At 36.7% G+C, this 22,836-nt stretch overlaps 1 protein-coding gene across 2 annotated transcripts in view; it reads left to right on the top strand.

Annotated features, from left to right (window-relative positions):
• ACER3 (alkaline ceramidase 3) overlaps positions 1 to 22,836 on the top strand; it is a 190,268-nt gene that overhangs the window by 120,751 nt on the left and 46,681 nt on the right. For both annotated transcript variants that reach the window (XM_051987064.1, XM_051987065.1), the window contains 2 exons: positions 14,048 to 14,129; positions 20,092 to 20,127. In XM_051987064.1, the coding sequence (XP_051843024.1) occupies positions 14,048 to 14,129; positions 20,092 to 20,127 (118 nt within the window). The remainder of the gene's footprint in view (positions 1 to 14,047; positions 14,130 to 20,091; positions 20,128 to 22,836) is intronic.

Below are 22,836 nucleotides of genomic sequence, written 5' to 3'. Positions count from 1 at the left end.
CATTTTGTTTTCTTTCTCTTTTCCCTTTTTGATCTGATTTTTCTTGTGTGTCAAGATAATTACATAAATATGTGTATATATGTGTGTGTATATATATATATATATGTGTGTGTATGTGTGTAAGTATGTATATGTATGTGTGTATATATATATATATTACATATATATATATATATATATATATATATTGGATTTGACATATATTTTAGCATGTTTAACATATATTGGATTACTTGCCATCTACGGGAGTGGGTAGAGAAAAGGGGAAATTTGGGACAAAAAGTTTTGCAAGAGTCAGTGTTGAAAAATTATCCATGCATATGTTTTGAAAATAAAAAGCTTTAATTTAAAAAATAGGAAATTTTAAATAGGAACAGATGAAAAAAATAATGGTTTGAAATTGTTGACTCCAATTATATATAATATTGATCCTGCCACTAGCTATGTAATAGTCACTTGGGCCAGTCACTTCTCTCTCAAGTCCTGTCTTTTAAGTAAAATTGAGAGATTTGAATAGTTGATAAGTAACAGCTTTTCTAACACTAAATGCAAAAAAAGATTTTTTTTCAAAGACTTCTTCTCGTATGTTTTTTTTTTTTTTTTTGCTGAGGCAATTAGGGTTAAGTGACTTGCCCAGGGTCACACAGCTAGGAAGTGTCAAAGTGTCTGAGACCAGATTTGAACTCAGGTCCTCCTGAATCCAGGGCTGGTGTTCTATCCACTGCGCCATAACAATTATGTTGTTAATAATAGGAAATATTTCAAAGTTTGTTATAATAGCACTGCATAATGAATTATAACAAAATAGCTTATTATATATTATTATATATTTTCTTATAACCAAAAATACAATTCCTATAGCACTTTATTGTTTATAAAGTGCTTTGGGCTCAACAACCCTCTGAAGTAAATTGTACAGGCATTATTATCCCCTTTTTTTTACTAATGAGAAAATTGAAACTCAAGCAAGATTTAAGTGATGTGTCTTGCCTATTCTCATACAATCATTAAGTATTGAAATTTAGAATTTGAGTTCAGATATCCTGACTTCAGGTTTAGTGTTTCCTTCTTTGAGAGATGTGAAAATTTTTATTTCTAGAAAGTAAGAATCCTTAAGCACGTTATATACCTTTTCAGGTGGTGTTGCCACACCTCAAGATGGGAATAATGGAGGAGATTTATGCTCCAAGCTGCAGCTGTATCTTGAATTCCTATTAGTTCATTTACCAGTAACTGCAGCAGTAATTATAGACCTTGAAACTTCCCACTCCTCCTTTCCCTTTTTACCATGATATACTAAACATCATCATTTTGTTAGTATGGAAACATTACCATTTTCTATGAGATATCAACTTTCTTTTATAGATAACTTAGTAGATAAACTTTTCAGGGTTGTCTGAGATTATTAATGGTCATGACCTTGCCCATAGTTACACACATAGTAACTGTCAGAGAATAGGATGGCATAGGGCACCAACCATCCAGCAGTGCCTCAAGCTCAATTCAAGCATTTATTAATCACCACCTCTCTGCCAGGCACTCTACTAGACTCTGAAAATACAAAGAATGAGACAACCTCTCTCTTTGAGGAGCTTGAGATCCTCCATCCGGTATTCTTTTTTGAACTATACCTAGGTAGCAATTTGTTTTTCTTTTATTTTAAATGTAGCTGTAACATCAATTTTCTGGTATGTTTGGAAATCAGAACAAGTTTCCAGTACATATAAAATAAATCTAGGGTAATTTTATAATGGAGAGCTCTTAGGAAAAACATCATATAGAAGGTAGTGTTTGAATTGAGTTTTAAAGATGACAAGGGATTCAGAGTCAGAGTAAGAAGGTAATGCATTCTCAACATGCCAGGTTGAGGGATGGCCGAAACAAAGGCAAAGTGAGGGTAAATGCAGTATTATGTGTAAGGAATAAGAAGCAGCCCAATTTCTGGATTATTGAGTACAAGAAGCATCAGGAGAATACTCTATACTGAGACTAGAGAGATAGGCCACTTGTGAAGGCTTTAAAAGTCAATAGAGGGGTTAAGATGGCGGCGAGGAGGCTCACAGCTGCATAAGCTCCGCGCTTTCTCTCACTATCCACTTCATTACAAGCCTCTGAATCAATGCTTGACTGAAAAAAAACCCACATATAGTTACCAAGAGAAGCCATCCTTGAGATCCGCCAAGAAAGGTCTGTCTTTACTTGAAGGCTGGGACGGTTTCGGATCGGGCGCAGGCTGAGGGCAGCGGCAGTGAGAGCACGGGAACAGACTGGAGAGGGGGTGGGGAGTGATCGCAGCTGTCTCTGCGGGGAGAGCTTCGCTACAGGTTTGGTTACTTTGCTCCAGCAGCAAGTCAGCAGCCCAGCAGGGAAGCTAAAAACACCGGGGCTGAAGAATACAACCCCAAACAGCTGGAGTCTCTCGGGAACTGGCCGTCCCCGCCTTCCCCCCCCACAGTGACTCAGCACGCTCTGGGCTCAGGTGCACACAGTCCTGCTAGCAGGACTGTGTGCCTCACTGCTGCCCCCTGCAGTCTGTAGAGGAAGCTCGATAACATACCCAACCCCTCCCCCAAAGAAAGAATCCAGTTTTTTCTGTTTTTCTTTGGTAGTTTGTCACTGATTAATAGACAGAATGAGCAAGAAGCTGAAGAGGACTTTAACCCTTGACAGCTTCTACACAGATAGAGAGCAGACTCTAAATCCTGAGGAGACTAAAAACAGGCAGTCCCCAGGTGAATCCCCAAAGGAGGAGATCGTCTGTTCCTCAGCACAGATGGACCTCATAGAAGTGATTAAAAAGGCTCTCACAAGGGAGCTAGAAGAAAAATGGGGAAAGCAGAGTGAGGCTTGGCAAAAGGAGAGGGAAGCTTGGGAAAAAGAGAGGGAGGCTTGGCAAAAGAGCCTGGAGAAAGTTAAAGAGAGAGTGGATAAAGAAGTAAAATCCTTGAAAAACAGGATTGGTGAACTGGAAAACAAAATTGGCGAAATGGAAAAAAATTCCACAGAACAAAAGAACTCAATTGGACTATTAGAAAAAGATTTTAAAAAAGTGAGTGAAGAGAATACTTCACTGAAAATCAGACTTGAACAAGTGGAATTGAATGACTCGAGGAGACAAGAAGAATCAGTCAAGCAAATCCAAAAAAATCAAACAATGGAGAAAAATGTGAAATACCTTCTGGGGAAGACAACAGACCTGGAAAACAGATCCAGGAGAGACAATCTGAGAATCATTGGACTTCCAGAAAAACATGATGAAAAAAAGAGCCTGGACACTATTTTCCAGGAAATTATCAAAGAGAACTGCCCAGAAGTCATAGGAACAGAGGAAAAAATAAACATTGAAAGGATTCATCGATCACCCACTGAAAGGGATCCTAAAATCAAAACACCAAGGAATATAGTGGCCAAATGCCAGAACCCTCAGATGAAGGAAAAAATATTGCAAGCGGCCAGAAAAACCCAATTCAAGTATCAAGGAGCCACAATAAGGATCACCCAGGATCTGGCAGCATCCACATTAAAAGATCAAAGGGCCTGGAATATGATATTCCGAAAGGCTAAGGAACTTGGTATGCAACCAAAAATAACTTACCCAGCGAGAATGAGCATCTTTTTCCAGGGAAGAAGATGGACATTCAACGAAGTGAGCGAATTTCATCTATTTCTGATGAAAAAACCAGAACTTAACAAAAAGTTTGATCTACAAATATAGAACTCAAGAGAAATCTAAAAAGGTAAAGATTAATCTTGGGAACTATATTTTGACTATATAGATGTATAAAGAATACATGTATACCTTGTTCTAGAAATTGATGTGGAAAGGACATTGTACCAGAAAAAGGGGAAAGTGGGGGTAGTACATCTCATGAAGAGGCATAGGAAACCTATTATATCTGAGAGAAAGAATGGAGGGGGATGAATATAGTGGGTATCTTACTACCTTCAGAATTGGCTTTAAGTGAAAAATCTTAAGACATATTCAATCTATGGTGAAACTTCTCCCACCTCATTGAAAAGTAAGAAGGGAAAAGTGAAAAGGGAAGGAATAAGCTAAGAGGAAGGGAATACGGGAACTGGGAGGGAAAGGGGTAAGATAGGGGGAGGAACTCTAAGGCGGGGGGAGGGATACTAAAAAGGGAGGGCTGTGAGAAGCAAGTGGTGCTCACAAGCTTAATACTGGGAAGGGGGGGAAAGGGGAAAGAAGGGAGAAAAGCATAAACCGGGGTTAACAAGATGGCAAGTAATACAGAATTGGTCATTCTAACCATAAATGTGAATGGGGTAAACTCCCCCATAAAGAGGAAGCGGTTAGCAGAATGGATTAAAAGCCAGAATCCTACAATATGTTGTTTACAGGAAACACACCTGAAGCGGGGAGATACATGCAGGTTAAAGGTAAAAGGTTGGAGCAAAATCTACTATGCTTCAGGTGAAGTCAAAAAAGCAGGGGTAGCCATCCTGATCTCAGATCAAACTAAAGCAAAAATTGACCTAATTAAAAGAGATAAGGAAGGACACTATATCTTGCTAAAGGGTAGCATGGATAATGAAGCACTATCTATATTAAACATATATGCACCAAGTGGGGTAGCATCTAAATTCTTAAAAGAGAAACTAAGAGAGCTGCAAGAAGAAATAGACAGTAAAACTATAATAGTGGGAGATCTCAACCTTGCACTCTCAGAATTAGATAAATCAAACCACAAAATAAATAAGAAAGAAGTCAAAGAGGTAAATAGAATACTAGAAAAGTTAGATATGATAGATCTCTGGAGAAAATGTAATGGAGACAGAAAGGAATACACTTTCTTTTCAGCAGTTCATGGAACCTATACAAAAATTGACCATACATTAGGACATAAAAACCTCAAACTCAAATGCAGTAAGGCAGAAATAGTAAATGCATCCTTTTCAGACCACGATGCAATGAAAATTACATTCAACAAAAAACCAGGGGGAAGTAGACCAAAAAATAATTGGAAACTAAATAATCTCATACTAAAGAATGATTGGGTGAAACAGCAAATCATAGACATAATTAATAACTTCACCCAAGAAAACGATAATAATGAGACATCATACCAAAATGTATGGGATGCAGCCAAAGCGGTAATAAGGGGAAATTTCATATCTCTAGAGGCCTATTTGTATAAAATAGAGAAAGAGAAGATCAATGAATTGGGTTTGCAATTAAAAATGCTAGAAAAGGAACAAATTAAAAACCCCCAGTCAAACACTAAACTTGAAATTCTAAAAATAAAAGGTGAGATCAATAAAATTGAAAGTAAAAAAACTATTGAATTGATTAATAAAACTAAGAGTTGGTTCTATGAAAAAACCAACAAAATAGACAAACCCTTAGTAAATCTGATTAAAAAAAGGAAAGAGGAAAATCAAATTGTTAGTCTTAAAAATGAAAAGGGAGAACTCGCCACTAACGAAGAGGAAATTAGAGCAATAATTAGGAGTTACTTTGCCCAACTTTATGCCAATAAATTCGACAACTTAAATGAAATAGAAAAATACCTCCAAAAATATAGCTTGCCCAAACTAACAGAGGAAGAAGTAAATATCCTAAACAGTCCCATCTCAGAAAAAGAAATAGAACAAACTATCAATCAACTCCCTAAGAAAAAATCCCCAGGACCAGATGGATTTACATGTGAATTCTACCAAACATTTAAAGAACAATTAACTCCAATGTTATATAAACTATTTGAAAAAATAGGGATTGAAGGAGTTCTACCAAACTCCTTTTATGACACAGACATGGTACTGATACCTAAACCAGGTAGGCTGAAAACAGAGAAAGAAAATTATAGACCAATCTCCCTAATGAATATTGATGCTAAAATCTTAAATAAAATATTAGCAAAAAGATTACAGAAAATCATCCCCAGGATAATACACTACGACCAAGTAGGATTTATACCAGGAATGCAGGGCTGGTTCAATATTAGGAAAACTATTAGCATAATTGACTATATCAATAACCAAACAAACAAAAACCATATGATCATCTCAATAGATGCAGAAAAAGCATTTGATAAAATCCAACATCCATTCCTAATAAAAACACTTGAGAGCATAGGAATAAATGGACTTTTCCTTAAAATAGTCAGGAGCATATATTTAAAACCATCAGTAAGCATCATATGCAATGGGGAAAAACTGGAACCTTTCCCAGTAAGATCTGGAGTGAAGCAAGGTTGCCCACTATCACCATTATTATTTAATATCGTATTAGAAACACTAGCCTCGGCAATAAGAGTCGAGAAAGAAATTAAAGGAATTAGAGTAGGCAATGAGGAAACCAAACTATCACTCTTTGCAGATGATATGATGGTATACCTAGAGAACCCCAGAGATTCTACTAAAAAGCTATTGGAAATAATTCATAATTTTAGCAAAGTAGCTGGCTACAAAATAAATCCCCATAAATCCTCAGCATTTTTATACATCACCAACAAAACCCAACAGCAAGAGATACAAAGAGAAATTCCATTCAGAATAACTGTTGATACCATAAAATATTTGGGAATCTATCTACCAAAGGAAAGTCAGGAATTATATGAGCAAAATTATAAAAAAGTCTCCACACAAATAAAGTCAGACTTAAATAATTGGAAAAATATTAAGTGCTCTTGGATCGGCCGAGCGAACATAATAAAGATGACAATACTCCCTAAACTAATCTATTTATTTAGTGCTATACCAATCAGACTTCCAAGAAAATATTTTATTGATCTAGAAAAAATAACAACAAAATTCATATGGAACAATAAAAAGTCGAGAATCTCAAGGGAATTAATGAAAAAAAAATCAAATGAAGGTGGCCTAGCTGTACCTGATCTAAAATTATATTATAAAGCAGCAGTCACCAAAACCATTTGGTATTGGCTAAGAAATAGATTAGTGGATCAGTGGAAAAGGCTAGGCTCACAAGACAGAATAGTCAATTATAGCAATCTAGTGTTTGACAAACCCAAAGCCCCTAACTTCTGGGAAAAGAATTCATTATTTGATAAAAACTGCTGGGATAATTGGAAATTAGTATGGCAGAAATTAGGCATGGACCCACACTTAACACCATATACCAAGATAAGATCAAAATGGGTCTATGACCTAGGCATAAAGAACAAGATTATAAATAAATTAGAGGAACATAGAATAGTTTATCTCTCAGACTTGTGGAGGAGAAAGAAATTTGTGACCAAAGATGAACTAGAGACCATTACTGATCACAAAATAGAAAATTTCGATTACATCAAATTAAAAAGCCTTTGTACAAATAAAACTAATGCAAACAAGATTAGAAGGGAAGCAACAAACTGGGAAAACATTTTCACAGTTAAAGGTTCTGATAAAGGCCTCATTTCCAAAATATATAGAGAACTGACTCAAATTTATAAGAAATCAAGCCATTCTCCAATTGATAAATGGTCAAAGGATATGAACAGACAATTTTCAGAGGATGAAATTGAAACTATTACCACTCATATGAAAGAGTGTTCCAAATCATTATTGATCAGAGAAATGCAAATTAAGACAACTCTGAGATACCACTACACACCTGTCAGATTGGCTAAGATGACAGGAAAAAATAATGATGAATGTTGGAGGGGATGCGGGAAAACTGGGACACTATTGCATTGTTGGTGGAGTTGTGAACGAATCCAACCATTCTGGAGAGCAATCTGGAATTATGCCCAAAAAATTATCAAATTGTGCATACCCTTTGATCCAGCAGTGTTTCTATTGGGCTTATATCCCAAAGAAATACTGAAGAAGGGAAAGGGACCTGTATGTGCCAAAATGTTTGTAGCAGCCCTGTTTGTAGTGGCTAGAAACTGGAAAATGAATGGATGCCCATCAATTGGAGAATGGCTGGGTAAATTATGGTATATGAATGTTATGGAATATTATTGTTCTGTAAGAAATGACCAGCAGGATGAATACAGAGAGGACTGGCGAGACTTACATGAACTGATGCTAAGTGAAATGAGCAGAACCAGGAGATCATTATACACTTCGACAACGATATTGTATGAGGACATATTTTGATGGAAGTGGATTTCTTTGACAAAGAGACCTGAGTTTCAATTGATAAATGACGGACAAAAGCAGCTACACCCAAAGAAAGAACACTGGGAAACGAATGTGAACTATCTGCATTTTTGTTTTTCTTCCCGGGTTATTTATACCTTCTGAATCCAATTCTCCCTATGCAACAAGAGAACTGTTCGGTTCTGCAAACATATATTGTATCTAGGATATACTGCAACATATCCAACATATAAAGGACTGCTTGCCATCTAGGGGAGGGGGTGGAGGGAGGGAGGGAAAAAAAATTGGAACAGAAACAAGTGTCAATATAAAGTAATTATTAAATAAAAATTAAAAAAAAAATAAAAGTCAATAGAGTTTATATTTGCCTCTAGACAGAAGAGGAATCACTGGAATTCATTGAGTAAAGGAATTACTTTTCATGTTGAGAATGGATTAAAGTGCAGGGAGGCTTGATCCCAGCAGCCAATTAGAAAGCTGTTGCAATAGTCCAGTTAATAGGTGTGAATAGAAAATAAATCAGCTGTATGATCCCTCAGCAAGATAATTACCTTCTCTCAGACTCAGTTTCATTCATACACTTACCTATAAATGGAAATAACTGCTCTTCATCTTTGCTTATATGTGATCTTCACTGTTAGTCTGTAAGCTGCTTGAGGGAAGGGATCTTTTGCCTTGTTCTGTACCCTTAGCACAGAGCCTAACTTGTAGCAGGCATTTAATAAATATTCATTGATTGTTCTTAAAAAGTAAGATGCATGCTTTCAAAGGACAAATAGTATAAGTAGTATAGTAGAAGTAGCACTCAAAATTCACAGTGCCTATACACAAGGTATGGTATAGAATACCGTAGTGGATCCATGATCTCATTTGTATACATGAGCACTCCCGGTTCCCACAGGGTCTCTCCTGTGTTTCTCTTATCCATGCCCTTCTTGCAGTCCCCCCAAAAGTTCACCCAGTGTTCTTAAAGCCAAGACAATGTATCATCAGCCTGTTAATCCTTCCTCAAGTAAATATAACAGTCTGTAATGGAATCAAGAGATTTTTGTTTGAATTGCAGGCCTCCCTCTTCTTAATCTGTGGACTTGGGCATATTGTACTCCCTCTTTGGGACATTGTTTATAAAGAGGTTCCATGACCCTTAGTTTGAGAAAAGAGTCAAATACATCTCTTCTCATTCCAAATCTAATTAGACTTTACTCCCTATTGGAGGACCAAACAACTATAGTTGTCCAGGAGGAAGCTACAAGTTTCTTGCCATCTCCATAAGTTCTTATGAAATGTTCTAACAGTTCTTCTTACCTTTCATAGAGCAGCCCTCCTCATACATAGATCTACATATGGTAACAGAAGTCCCCTTATGCCTCTCACCTTGTCACTTTTCATAGAGAGATCAATGATGAGACATCTCAGTATAATAAAAGGAGCTAGAAGCAGGTATTGCTTCTACCTCTTATTAGCTAGGAGAACTAGGAGAATCACCCAACTTCCCTTACCTTCCAATTTCTAGCCTCTTATTTACTCATCTGTACAGTGACTATAGTATATATAGTAATAAATATAAGTTACATTTACATGATACTTTAAAGTTTGCAAAGCACTTACATATATAATTTTATTTAAGACTGAAAGCAACCACATAGTAAGAAAACTGAGGATAAGAGACATTAAATGAATTGCCCCTGGTCACACAGGATTTGGACTTAGGTCTCCCTACTCCACATCTGGCACATTACTTACTGCAGTGATGAAAAGCTATCCTAGAAATGTTAGGGCTTTCGGAATGCCTTCCTTTCAGGCTGCCTTGAAGATGACCCTGAACTTTTAATGTCTGTGCTTAGCATTGTTAGAACTGTTAGTTCTGTTAGACTAGAACAGCTTTGGCATGGGCCTAATGATAGAGGGCTGTGTTCTCTGGCATCCTAGGACCAACTTAGTGAAGTCTGAGGATTGTCATCTCTCAGTTGCAGAATACAGAGCAAGGAAACTTTGAGGGCACAGCAGCTCACAAAGACAATCCACTAAATTGTTGAGGGTCTGAGTTAATGGCTCATCCTTACATGACTTACATGATGCTAAGTGAAGGAAGCAGAACAGGAGAACATTGTATGCATTAACAGCAAAATTGTGTGGATGATCAACTTTGATAGACTTTGCTCTTCTCAGCAATACAGTGATCTAAGACAATTCTAAAAGACTCATGTTGGAAAATGCTATCCATATCCAGAGAGAAAACTATGGAGCCTGAATATAGATCAAAACATATAATTTTCAATAATGCTGAATGTTGGAAGAGATGTGAGAAAACTGGGACACTGATACATTGTTGGTAAGAGTTGTGAACTGATCCAACCATTCTGGAGAGCAATATGGAATTATGCCCAAAGGGCTGTAAAACTGTGCATACCCTTTGACCCAGGATTGTTTTTACTGGGCTTATATCCCAAAGAGCTCTTAAAGGAGAAAAAGGAATCTGTATGTGCAAAAATGTTTGTAGTAGCACTCTTTGTAGTGGCAAGAAACTTTGTAAACTGAATGTGGATGCCCATTAATTGGATAATGGCTGAATAAATTATGGTATATGAATGTTATGGAATATTAATGTTCTATAAGAAATGACCAACAAAATGATTTCAGAGAGGCCTGAGAGACCTACATGAATTGATGCTAAGTGAAGCGAACAGAACCAGGAGATCATGGTACCTGGCAACAGTAATATTAAATGATAATCAATTCTGATGGACGTGGCTCTCTTCAACAATAAAGTGAAAAGGGGAAAAAATGAGAAAAAAGCACAAGCAAACTACAACAAAAAAAAATGAAAAATACCATGTTGTGATCCACTTTCAATCCTCAGAGTCCTCTCTGGGTACAGATGGCTCTCTCTATCACAAGACTATTGGAACTGGCCTGAATCATCTCACTGTTGAGTGAACCACCTGCACATATATTGGATTATTTGCCATCTAAAGGAGAGGGAGGGTGAAGGAAGGGAGAAAAAAATTTGGAACAAGATTTTGCAGGGGTGAATGTTGAAAACTATATGCATGTGTTTTGAAAATAAAAAGCTTTATAAAAAACATACTATTTTCACTTTTTTTTGTTTTTTTCTTATGGTTTTTCCCTTTTCTGATTCTTCTTTCACATTATGACTAATGTGGAAATATGTTTAATATGATTGTACACATATGGCCCATATCATATTGATTGCTGTCCTTGAGGAGGAGAGAGAGGAAAGGGGAAATTTGAAATCAAAATCTTATGAAAAGATGTTGAAAACTAATAAAAAAATTTTTTTTGCCTTTTTGGTTTTTTATTTAAACATATAAAAACAAAAATAATTTGTCTATGTTAAACATTTTTTCTCATTCAGAATTATAATTTTGCTGGATATGGTATTTTTGACTGCAGGCCAAGTTCTTTTGATTGTTTGTAGATATAATTCCAGGACATATGGTCTTTTATTGTAGCTGCTGTTAAGTCTTGTACAATTCAAATTGTAGCTCCAGCTTATTTGAATTGTTTTTTTTTCCTTGTTTCTTTCAAAATTTTCTCTTTGATCTGGAGATTTCGAAATTTGATAATAATATTCCTATGTGTTTTCCACACAGGATCTCTTTGAAGTGGTAGTCAGTGGATTTTTTCTATTTCTGCCTTCCCCTCCTGTCTCTATCACTCCAGGACAATTTTCTTGGATTATTTCCTGCATTATTGTATCAAGGTTCTCTTTTTGGTCAAAACTTTCTGGCAGTTCAATTCTTATATTTTTTCTCTTGATCTATTCTCTAGAGCTATCATTTTTCTTATAAAATGTTTCACATTCTTTTCTTTTTTTCCCTGAGGCAATTAGGGTTAAGTGACTTGGCCAGGGTCACACAGCTAGGAAGTGTTAAGTGTCTGAGGCCAAATTTGAACTCAGGTCCTCTTGACTTCACAGCTGGTGCTCTATCCACTGTGCCACCTATTTTCTTATTCTTTAAAATCTGTTTTGTTATTTCTTGGTCTCTTATAGCTTCACTGACTTCCCCAATTCTAATTGTCATCTTTGATACTCTGTACCTCTTTTTCTAGTTAACTTTTTAAATAAGCTTCTTGTTTTTCTTGGATGATTTTATTTATTTATTTTTGTTTTTCCTCAATGTCTCTCATTTGGTTTTTGAATTCTTTTTTGAGTTCTTCTATAAATTCTCTCTGCGCAGGGAGCCATTTCACATTACTCTTTGAGATAGCTTTAAAAAAAAAAAGTGACTTCCTCTGAAGATGAATTCTGGTCTTCCCTGTTCCATAATATGTTTCAGTGATGGGTTCTTTCTTCTTTGATGGTTCTTTTTTTTAAATAAGAGGTAATAGTATAAGCATCTCAAATTGTGGAGTGCGGGGGGGGGGGGGGGGGGTGATAATGCTTCAAGCTTCCCTTCAGCTTTACATTCTGATCAGGAGCCTCAAACCAATAGCTCCCCCTTCCTGCAGCTGGCAGCATTCCAGCCCCATTGCCTCTGCACTCACCAGGTGCTGGTTCCTTCTCTCCCAGGGCCACCTCTCTATAGTACAGCTGGCCCCCCACATTCCCACTCAGCCGAGGTTCCCTCAGTCTTCCTGGACTCAAACCCCGACCCTACTGTCTGGTTCCTGCTGAGGCTCCAGCCAAACCCAGCTAGCGCAGGGATCCCAGGTGGTGTTTCTATGGAGCTAGCAGTTCAGACAGGTCATACCCAGCCCTGGGCCTTTCTTCAGATCTTCTCAGGTTGTATCTGAAGGACCCCTGTTCTGCCCCAAGTTTTCTTGATTTTTCACTAGTCTGTGTTCACTCAGAGGTGCAAATTTGTTCTACTTGTGGGGGCAATTGGGAGGACTTGAAATTTACCAACCTATTCCACCATCTTGCCAGAATCCTCCCCACTAAAAAACATTTTTAAGTGAAAAAAACAGATGTTAGGCAGACCAAAAAAAAAGTTTCACCATAATGAAATCACCAGTCCTTTTAGAGGGATAATGGACATATTTTAGGATTTAGAAAGGAAACTGAGAGATCTTGTCATTTAATAGCTTTATTTGGCAACCCAGGAAACCAAGGACTCTCAAGTTCCTCATGGTCAGTGATGAAGCTGAAAAGTAGGACCCTGGTCTCTTGATCCTAAGCCTAATTTGTCAATGTCTTGTGCCTTGTGACACAGGATTTTACTAAGAATTAAAATTAGTATTTATCGAGTACTGTGTGCCAGACTATGGTAAGTGCTTGGGATACACAGAAAGACAGAACTTCCACAGATCCCATAGCCTAATGGGGAAGAAAACATGCAGGGATGGACACAAAGTAGACTGAAGTAGCCTGAGAGGGGAAAGCATCATGAGCCTGGAATGTGGGCCAAGACTGAATTCCTGTAGTGGATGAGAATTTGAGCTAAGAATTCTCACTGACCTTGTGACATGGTCATTTCTGCCCAATCCTTTGACATTCTCCATTCCTGAGAGCTCCAGGGATATATATAACACAGGAGAAAATGCAGACACCTCACTAACTAGACTTTTTGGAACTACATAAAGGATTCTTCCACAAAGGGATCTCTTCAGGTTCTCCTGCAGGTCCTTTTGCTAACATTCTTGGTTCTATGGTCACAAACATTGTCAGTGATCACTGACAGCACATCCTCCCAGAATTCTGGGCTGCTTTTTTCTTTTTCTTTCCTATCTCCAGAGCTTACTGAGAATGAGAGAGATCATTGTCTTTATAAAGCCAACAAGTGCTGCTTTTCTGCTCTCAAAATTCAATTCACTGACTTCCTGATTGTCTGCTAACCCAATATATCTAGTGTATTTTATCAGTGGTTATAAAGCCCAATTTATTCAAAAGCTATGGTTTTCTGAAGAGTTATTCTTTAATATTCACAAATTATATCAAATGCAGTATGAGAAAAAGAACAAAATTTTTGTTAGATGATTCTGCTTTTTGAAATGTTTTTTTTTTCTGTTTTAGGTTTGAAAGTTTCAAGACTAAGAGCACAGTCAATTATCACCTGATTTTTATATTAGTGCTATTCAGCTTAATAGTAACCACGGTAAGTCCTATTTTGTGTCCAATAGAGCTTTGGATGTGGATGAGTAATTTTGTTGCCATTTAGGGTGGGCACATTGTCATTTCCCAAGTTTTGACTCATAGTGGGCTGTAATGGGCTGAGGCTTGAGTTGATGCACTGAGGTCCCAAGCACATGAGGCTAAATAGTAATTGGACCATACTCTATTAATATATAAGCTTGGAGAAAGAATGGCCCCCACCCACTCTTTGTGCAAGTCCTGATGTGTTGTATAGGAAATGATGATTTTGGTGGGTGGAGGCAGGGGAGTGGAAAAGGAAGGGAAGGAGAGACTTTTGGGATTGCTATTGCAAAGGCTTTTCTGGAGGAGAGGAGATGGCTCAGTGGGTAGAGCACCAGCCCTGAAGTCAGGAGGACCTGAGTTCAAATCCAGCCTCAGACACTTAACAATTCCTGGTTGTGTGACCATGGGCAAGTTACTTAACCCCAACTGCCTCAGCAAAAAGCAAAAAACAAAAAGAAGAAGAAAAAATAAACAGAAAAGCCTTTGCAATAGCAATCCCAAAAGTCTCTCCTTCCCTTCCTTTTCCACTCCCCTGCCTCCACCCACCAAAATCATCATTTCCTATACAACACATCAGGACTTGCACAAAGAGTGGGTGGGGGCCATTCTTTCTCCAAGCTTATATATTAATAGAGTATGGTCCAATTACTATTTAGCCTCATGTGCTTGGGACCTCAGTGCATCAACTCAAGCCTCAGCCCATTACAGTGGGCCAACAGAACACCTCTTTCTGATCAAAGATAGAGACCTAGCTTAGAGAGATTATAGCCAGAAAAACTATTTTCTGTACAGATGTCAGTTCTTGTTTTAAATGAAAGGACTTATAAAAGTACTTCAGATTTTTTTTTATTAAGAAAGTGAATGTAAATTTTTGTTAGCAAGAAAAAGAATCATCTTAAATTTTGTGAAGTAGGGGGAAAAGCATTGGATTTGGAGTCAAAAGAATTTAGACTCCAGTACTAAGTGGAAACCCTATCAGCATCATAAGATTTAAAGCTGGACAGAATCTTAGAAATCAAATTCAATTCCCTCATTTAACAGAGGAGAAAACCAAGACTCAGAAAGGCAAAGTCACCAAAGTTGCTAGAAGTGGAGAGGGGATTGAGACATAAAAAATAAACAACTTTTGATTTCATAAAACCAAAAGGTTTCTGAATAAATGAGAAGAGAAGTAGTAGAGCAGAAAAAATAATTGCATTAAATATCTGTGATAATAGTCTGATATACAAAGTATATAGGGATCTGAAACAATTTCTTAAACCATAGTAAGTAATCAGAAAATATGAAGTTTTCAAAACAGTTACAAACTATTAATGACAACACAAAAATGTGTTACAAAATATATTATTAGTGAATTAAAATTTAAGACAAGTCTTCTGAGATTTCATCTCACACTAAGTACAGTTAACAAAAATGGGATCAGTGAATGTTTACAAAGTTAGGAAAGGTGAAGTGTCTATTACACTTTTGGTGGAGCGATTGGACCATTCTGGATTTCAGCTTGAAATTATTCAAGAAAAGTAATTAACTTGCTTACAAACTCTGACCCTGTAATCTTTTTGGTCAGCATATGACCCAACAAAGTTAAAGATGATGGAAATGACATGATAGATTTGTAAAATGCTTTGCCAAGCACTTTACAACTATTTCATTTGATCCTCATAATAACTCTGGAAAATTGAAGCTGTTGTTTTTTCACTTTACATTTGTGGAAACTGAATCATATAGATGTTGAATGACTTGCCCAGATGTACCCAGCTAGTAAGTGTCTGAGACTAAATTTCAACTCAGATCTTTTTGATTCTAGGACCTTTGCTCTGTCCCATGTGCCACCTATGTTATCATTTTATAAGAATTTACCTTTTTTTTCTTCTTTACCATGCTAAAAGAAAGGATTGAGATAAAAATGATGAAAAGACAGAAGACATCAATAAAATATGATGATTTTATTTTTTTAAATAATTTTTATCAATTAAACTTAAAATTCAGACCCCCAGTCGAGGCCACTGTTCATCAGTACATGCTGCTCTGCTGTGTTCTATCTCTGTGACCCTTTTCTTAACCTCAGTTTGTAAAAATTAAGATAATAATACATGTCTTGTCAGCCTCAGAAAGTATAAGAATCTAAGGTGCTATATAAATGTGTCACCATGTTTTTAGTGACATTTAAATATAAAATAGTAATGTATTTTATTTCAGCAAGATGAAGATGTGGCAGTTGTTTTCTAAGACCTTGGGTCTTTGTCTTCCAATAATAAGCATGTTGCAAATAAGCATCTTGTGTTGAGAAAATGTTTTCTATTTCCTTCATAAAGTCCTCTAGTACCTTCTATAATCGTTGGCACAAAGGTGGTAAGACAGAATATCAGATGATAGTGGCTTTTTTCTCCTCAGGTATTCTCAGTTCACTTTGTTTCAACCTTTCCTTTGTCCCTTTTTTCCCCTACCTTGCTCATATTTGCCCTTGTGTGTGCCATCTATCCCCCAGAACACTGTAGGTTCATTGAAAGCAGGTACTTTTCTGTTTTTTTTTTTTTTTTTGTCTTTATGTATCCTGTATCTAATTTAATGCATTGTACAAAGCAGGCACTTAATAAATGTTTCTTGAACATGTTTATAAAATCTATATTTAATTCTGTAGTGCTTCACATTTCTATCAGTTATTTGGGTAAAAACATAAATAATAGAGTCATCAGAATTGCAGATTATATAAAGCTAGAGGGCCATTTAACACATTGCATAATACTTTGTAGCTAGAATCCACTGGCTAGAAAATTGGACTGAAATCACTAAAGTGAATTTTAATTAGGGATACACAAAAAGTCTTATACTTGGGTTCATCGAAATCAGTTTCTTAAGTACAAAATGGGAAAAGAGTAACTAGCAACCAGTTTGTCTGAAAGGTTCTAAATGAGTTTAGGAATAGATTTTTTGTTCATTTTAATTTAACTTTTATTTTTATAACATCTAGATGTTCCCCTATATTCCTCTCTTTTCCTCCCTCCCAGAAAGCTATTCGTTATAATAATTAAAATTTTTAAAGAGGAAAAAGAAAAAAATTAGAAAAATCAATCAACATATTGAAAAAAGTCTACTGTATAATGTTTCATATCCATGTATTCCCCACTCCCTGCAGAGAAATTGGGGGGAATTTTCTTTCTCTGTTTTTAATGGCAATCTTGTTTGGATATTTGGTTCTACTTGTTTGTGGGTATTGTTCTTTCATTTATATTGTTGTAATTGTTGTGAACGTTGTCTTTCTTATTACTTGTAACTTTATCTTACTTGTCTTCTTACTTTACTCTGCAGCAGTTCATATAAGTCTCCCCACACTTTTCCATATTCATCATGATATAGTACAGTACTATTTCATGATGCTATCATTTCATGGGCCACAATTTCTTTAGTCATTCCCCAATCAATGGGCATCTGATCCTGAGGGATTGTAATAGATTGCAAAATTAATATGAGTCAATAGTATGATGTGACAATCAAAAAAGAGAATGCAATCTTAGGCCATGTCGATTGATAAGATACAGTTTGGTGGCACAGGAATAGAACATTCTGAAATCAGAAAATCAAGACTAGCTTTGTGACCTTGGGCAAGACCTTTAACCTGTTTCCTCAGTTTTCTCAATTGTAAAATAGGAAAAATAATAGTACCTGCTTCTCAGTTTTGTTATGAAGATAAAATAAGATATTTGCAAAGTGCTTAGCACAGTGCCTGGCACAAAATAGACATGATGCTTGTTTCCTTTCTCTTTTCCTTCCCCCCCCTTCTTCCTGTTAGATAGACATATTAGTTGTATAATTAGCTCTTGTCAGAAAGCATTTGAGCGAGACAGTTTTAGTACATGCCAAGCTTTTTATGAACCAAGTGTGTGCTATGGCAGCCAAAAAAAGCTCATAGATAGGATCTTAATGTCCAGAATAAGTTAAACAGTAGTTCTACTCTATTCAGTGCTGGTCATGTGACATCTAGAGTAAGATCTCATTAACCTTAATTTAAAGCACACATTTTAGGAGAGACATTGACAAATTTTTGTTTGTCCAAATGAGAGTGACCAAGTTGGTGAGGTAATTAAAATCAAGTATGCTATGAATGGATTTTAGTTATTCAGTCACTTCAGTTCTTGCTAATTCTTTATGTCTACATTTGAGGTTTTCTTGGCAAGACTAGAGAAGTTTACCATTTCCTGCTCCAGCTCATTTTACAGATGAGGAAACTGAGACAAATAAGGTGAAATAATTTGCCCAGCATTACACAGCTGATAAATGTTTAAGGTCAGATATAATCTAAGGAAGATGAGTCTTTAAGATTCCAGGCACAGCATTCTACCCTCTGTACTATCTAGCTGCTCCATAAATGGATTTACCATTTACCATGGAGACCATAGTATCAGGCAGCTTATACTTGATATAAAAACTCTGTTGAACCAAATTTCTTAAAGTCATTGATGCTGAGCTGAAAGATCATCTCATCTAAGCCCCCCCTTTTTTAATATTTTATTTTATTTTATAATAACTTTATATTGACAGAATCCATGCCAGGGTAATTTTTTTACAACATTATCCCTTGTACTCGCTTCTGTTCCGATTTTTCCCCTCCCTCCCTCTCCTAGGCAAGCAGTCCTATATATGTTAGATATGTTGCAGTATATCCTAGATGCAATATATGTTTGCAGAATCGAGCAGTTCTCTTGTTGCACAGGGAGAATTGGATTCAGAAGGTAAAAACAACTCGGAAAGAAAAACAAAAATGTAAATAGTTCACATTCGTTTCCCAGTGTTCTTTCTTTGGGTGTAGCTGCTCTGTCCATCATTTATCAATTGAAACTGAGTCTTTGTCAAAGAAATCCACTTCCATCAGAATACATCCTCATACAATATCGTTGTCGAAGTGTAAAGTGATCTCCTGGTTCTGCTCATTTCACTCAGCGTCAGTTCATGTAAGTCTCTCCAAGCCTCTCTGTATTCATCCTGCTGGTCATTCCTTACAGAACAATAATATTCCATAACATTCATATACCACAATTTACCCAGCCATTCTCCAACTGATGGGCATCCATTCAATTTCCAGTTTCTAGCCACTACAAACAGGGCTGCCACCAACATTTTGGCACATACCGGTCCCTTTCCCTTCTTTAGTATTTCTTTGGGTTATAAGCCCAATAGAAACACTGCTGGATCAAAGGGTATGCACAGTTTGATAACTTTTTGGGCATAATTCCAGATTGCTCTCCAGAATGGTTGGGTTCGTTCACAGTTCCACCAACAATGCATCAGTGTCCCAGTTTTCCCGCATCCCCTCCAACATTCATCATTATTTTTTCCTGTCATCTTAGCCAATCTGACAGGTGTGTGGTGGTATCTCAGAGTTGTCTTAATTTGCATTTCTCTGATCAATAATGATTTGGAACACTCTTTCATATGATAAGCCCCTTATTTTTAAAGAAGAATTATTTGCTCAGGGTCACACAGTAAATTAATGGCAGGACAAAAGACTAAATCCTAGGTTGCCAGACTTCTACCCATTCTTTGATTCAAAAGAAAACAATCCTTCTCCTTTATTGTGGAGCTGATAAAATTAGGTTCTAAAGAAGAGAAGTGCTTTCTTTAACAAGGTCATACATTAAATCATGGAGTCTAAACGCAACTCTTTTTACTGATCTGGATTTTTTAGCTGATCAGGATTACCCACAGAGAGGGACTAAAGTAAGAATTGAGAAACAAATAGCATTTGTAAGATAGAATATGGAGTGGCTTATGAAGAATTGTTGGGCTTTTTATGATGGGCTACATTGATGCATTTTTTTTTTTTTACTCTTTGTAGGTTTACCTAAAAGTTAACCTATATTCGATCAGGTAAGCCTTTTTTTTTTTTCTAAGATTAATGCATTTTTTTTTTTTACCCTTTGCAGGTTTACTTAAAAGTTAAAGAACCTATATTCCATCAGGTAAGCCTTTTCTTCTCTCTTTGATTATTTAAGAATCTGAATTATCTTTTTCAGCCATTACATCTACATACATATGTATAAATACACTGATTGAGATTCACAATGTTGGTGTCATCTGTGACTTCTGTCTTTACTCATCCTACATATCAGTCTGTTGCCAAGTCTAGTCATTTTTCCCTTTACAACAAGTCTTTGCTTATGCCTTTTTAAAGATTACCTCCAGTTTACCCTGGACATATCTTGTTTTAGTACATAATTATTTACATATTGTCTCCCCCTTGGGAGACGAAACCTTTCAAATATTTGCAGGACTTTCTAGTGGAAAAAAATTAGATTGAATTGCTTGAGCTAAGTGGACATTTCTAGAAAAGAAGACTTCAGGTTAATGTAAAGAAAAACTTAAACAGTTAATGTTGCCCAAAAGTGCAGTGGACTGCCTAAATTCCTTGTCAAAAAAAGTCTTTCATTACTTGTTGGAATTATAGCTTTGAAAAACACTGGATAGTGTCTGCCTTCTAAGCTCTGAAATTCCCAGATTCTATGACTTACGTTGTATAGATGATGAAACTGAGTTTTAGAGGAGGAAAAGTGAATTGTCCAAGAGCACCTAGCAAGTAAATGGTAGAACCAAGTAATCATAATCTTGCATCCAATCCCATTTCTCCATCTGCTGCAATATGTAGAGTAGACAGAGATTTGTACACAGAGTGTACACAGAGGCAGGAAGACCAAAAATCATAGAATCACAGATCTATATGTGGAAAAGACTAATGTGGCCATCTGTTCCAGACCCCTCATTTTTCAGATGAGGAAACTAAAGTCTTGGGCAGTTAAATAATTTGGCCATAGTCACATAGGTAGTAAGTGCCAAGAGGTTAGATATGAATCCACTTCCTCTGACTCCAGCTCTCTGTTGCTGAACAAATCACATAAGTATAATTAGCCATGGAAGTTAAATGAGATTTCAGCTCAGTTTCAAAAGAAAGAAAAAACTTTGTTGCAATCAAAGCTTATCCAACAAGGAAATGGACTATATGACAATCACATTACCTTAAGAAGGTATTCCTAGAAGCCAATTCCAATAGACTTGTGATGTATGCCATCTGCATCCAGAGAGAGGATTATGGGGAGTGAATGTGGATCACAACATAGTAGTTTCACCTTTGTTGTTGTTTATTAGCTTATTTTTTTCTTCCTTATTTTTCCCTCTTTTGATGTGCAGCATGATAAATGTCGAAATGTTTGGAAGAATTACACATTGGATATATATTGGATTATTTGCTGTCCATGGCGGGGGGGGGGGGGGAAGGAGGGAGAAAAATTTGGAACACAAGGTTTTGCAAGGGTCAGTTTTGAGAACTATCTTTGCATATATTTTGAAAAAATAAAAAGCTATTATTATTATTTTTTAAAAAGAATGTAGTCCTAGAGTAGGAAGGAACCTTTAAGGTCATTTTCTCTAACCTTTTCATTGTACAGATGAGGAATTAGAGGCTCTTTGCGACCTTTGTAAAATCTCACAGGTAGGCAATATAGAGGAGTCTTCCTGAAATAATAGGAAACCCCTGGGGCTTCCAGTCCAGCTTCTCCTTGAAGATGTGAATCACCTATAAATAAGCTTAATCAGGGGCATTAATGGGACCTGCAGTGATAATACTCATTGCCTGCTTAGACAGTCTTTTCTAGGGTGGAGTAGCTTTGTTAGCTTTTTCTTTCCTTCTAACTAACATTTGCTTCCCTGTATATTCATATGTTTCATAAGATTCTTACTCACTGTTCCTAATTCCAGCCTCTGGGGTCAAGCAGAACAGATCTAATCCCTCTTCCACACCACAGCCCTTCAGACACCTGGGGGCAGCTATGTTGTTGCCCCAAACCTTCCCTCCCTCTGGTGACTTAAGCTGCTTTTCCTACAGTCTGACCTACCTAGTTATTCTTCACCCTCTGGAGAAATGTGACCTTGGCATATGTACATTACTTAAATATAGCATCCAGAAATAGCAAAATATTCTACATGTGGTCTAGCACGGGCAGAGTATAGAGAGAGGATCACCTCTTCCCCTTCAATCTTGTTCTAAATACTTAAAATTTTAGGTATTTATTACTATAGCTCATGCTTCATTGCCCTGTCAAAGGTTAAATTCCCTAGGGAAGGAAGGTTGAAAAGATGGAAGATGGACTTATTAAGAGTCTGCTATATGCCAGTCACTGTACTAAGCACTTTACAAATATCTCACTGGATATTCCCAGTAGCCTTGGAAAGTGAATGTTATTTTTACAGCAGGAAAAAAAAAACTGAGCACACAAAGGTTTAACTGACTTGTGCCTACAGCTAGTAAGTGTATGCCTAAGATCTGATTTGAGCTTAGGTCTTCCTGACTCCAGGTCCAGTGCTCCTAAGAGAAGAGACCTTAGAGATCATCTCCACCACTCTCATTTTACAGAGGGAAATGACCAAGGTCACAGAATGGAGTTAGGAGCAGGAGAAGGGGCAGAGCTAGAACCCAGTTCCAATGCTAAGGGCCCTCTTCATTACCTCTAAACTAATTTAAAGTGCTATTTAATGACAAAACAAAGAAGGAAATATTTTAAAACACAGATAGAGGAGGAGAAGGGAATCCACTTCCTGTGGAGTAATGTTCAATTGTCTAAATTTTTTCTATACTTATGTGTGCTGATCTGTTCCATGACTTGCTAGAGCCAAGTTTC

The sequence above is a fragment of the Antechinus flavipes genome, chromosome 3 (genome assembly GCF_016432865.1).
Source record: "Antechinus flavipes isolate AdamAnt ecotype Samford, QLD, Australia chromosome 3, AdamAnt_v2, whole genome shotgun sequence".
Taxonomy (NCBI): domain Eukaryota; kingdom Metazoa; phylum Chordata; class Mammalia; order Dasyuromorphia; family Dasyuridae; genus Antechinus; species Antechinus flavipes.
Note: the sequence above shows the minus strand (reverse complement) of the source record. Positions and strands in the feature narration are given on the sequence as shown.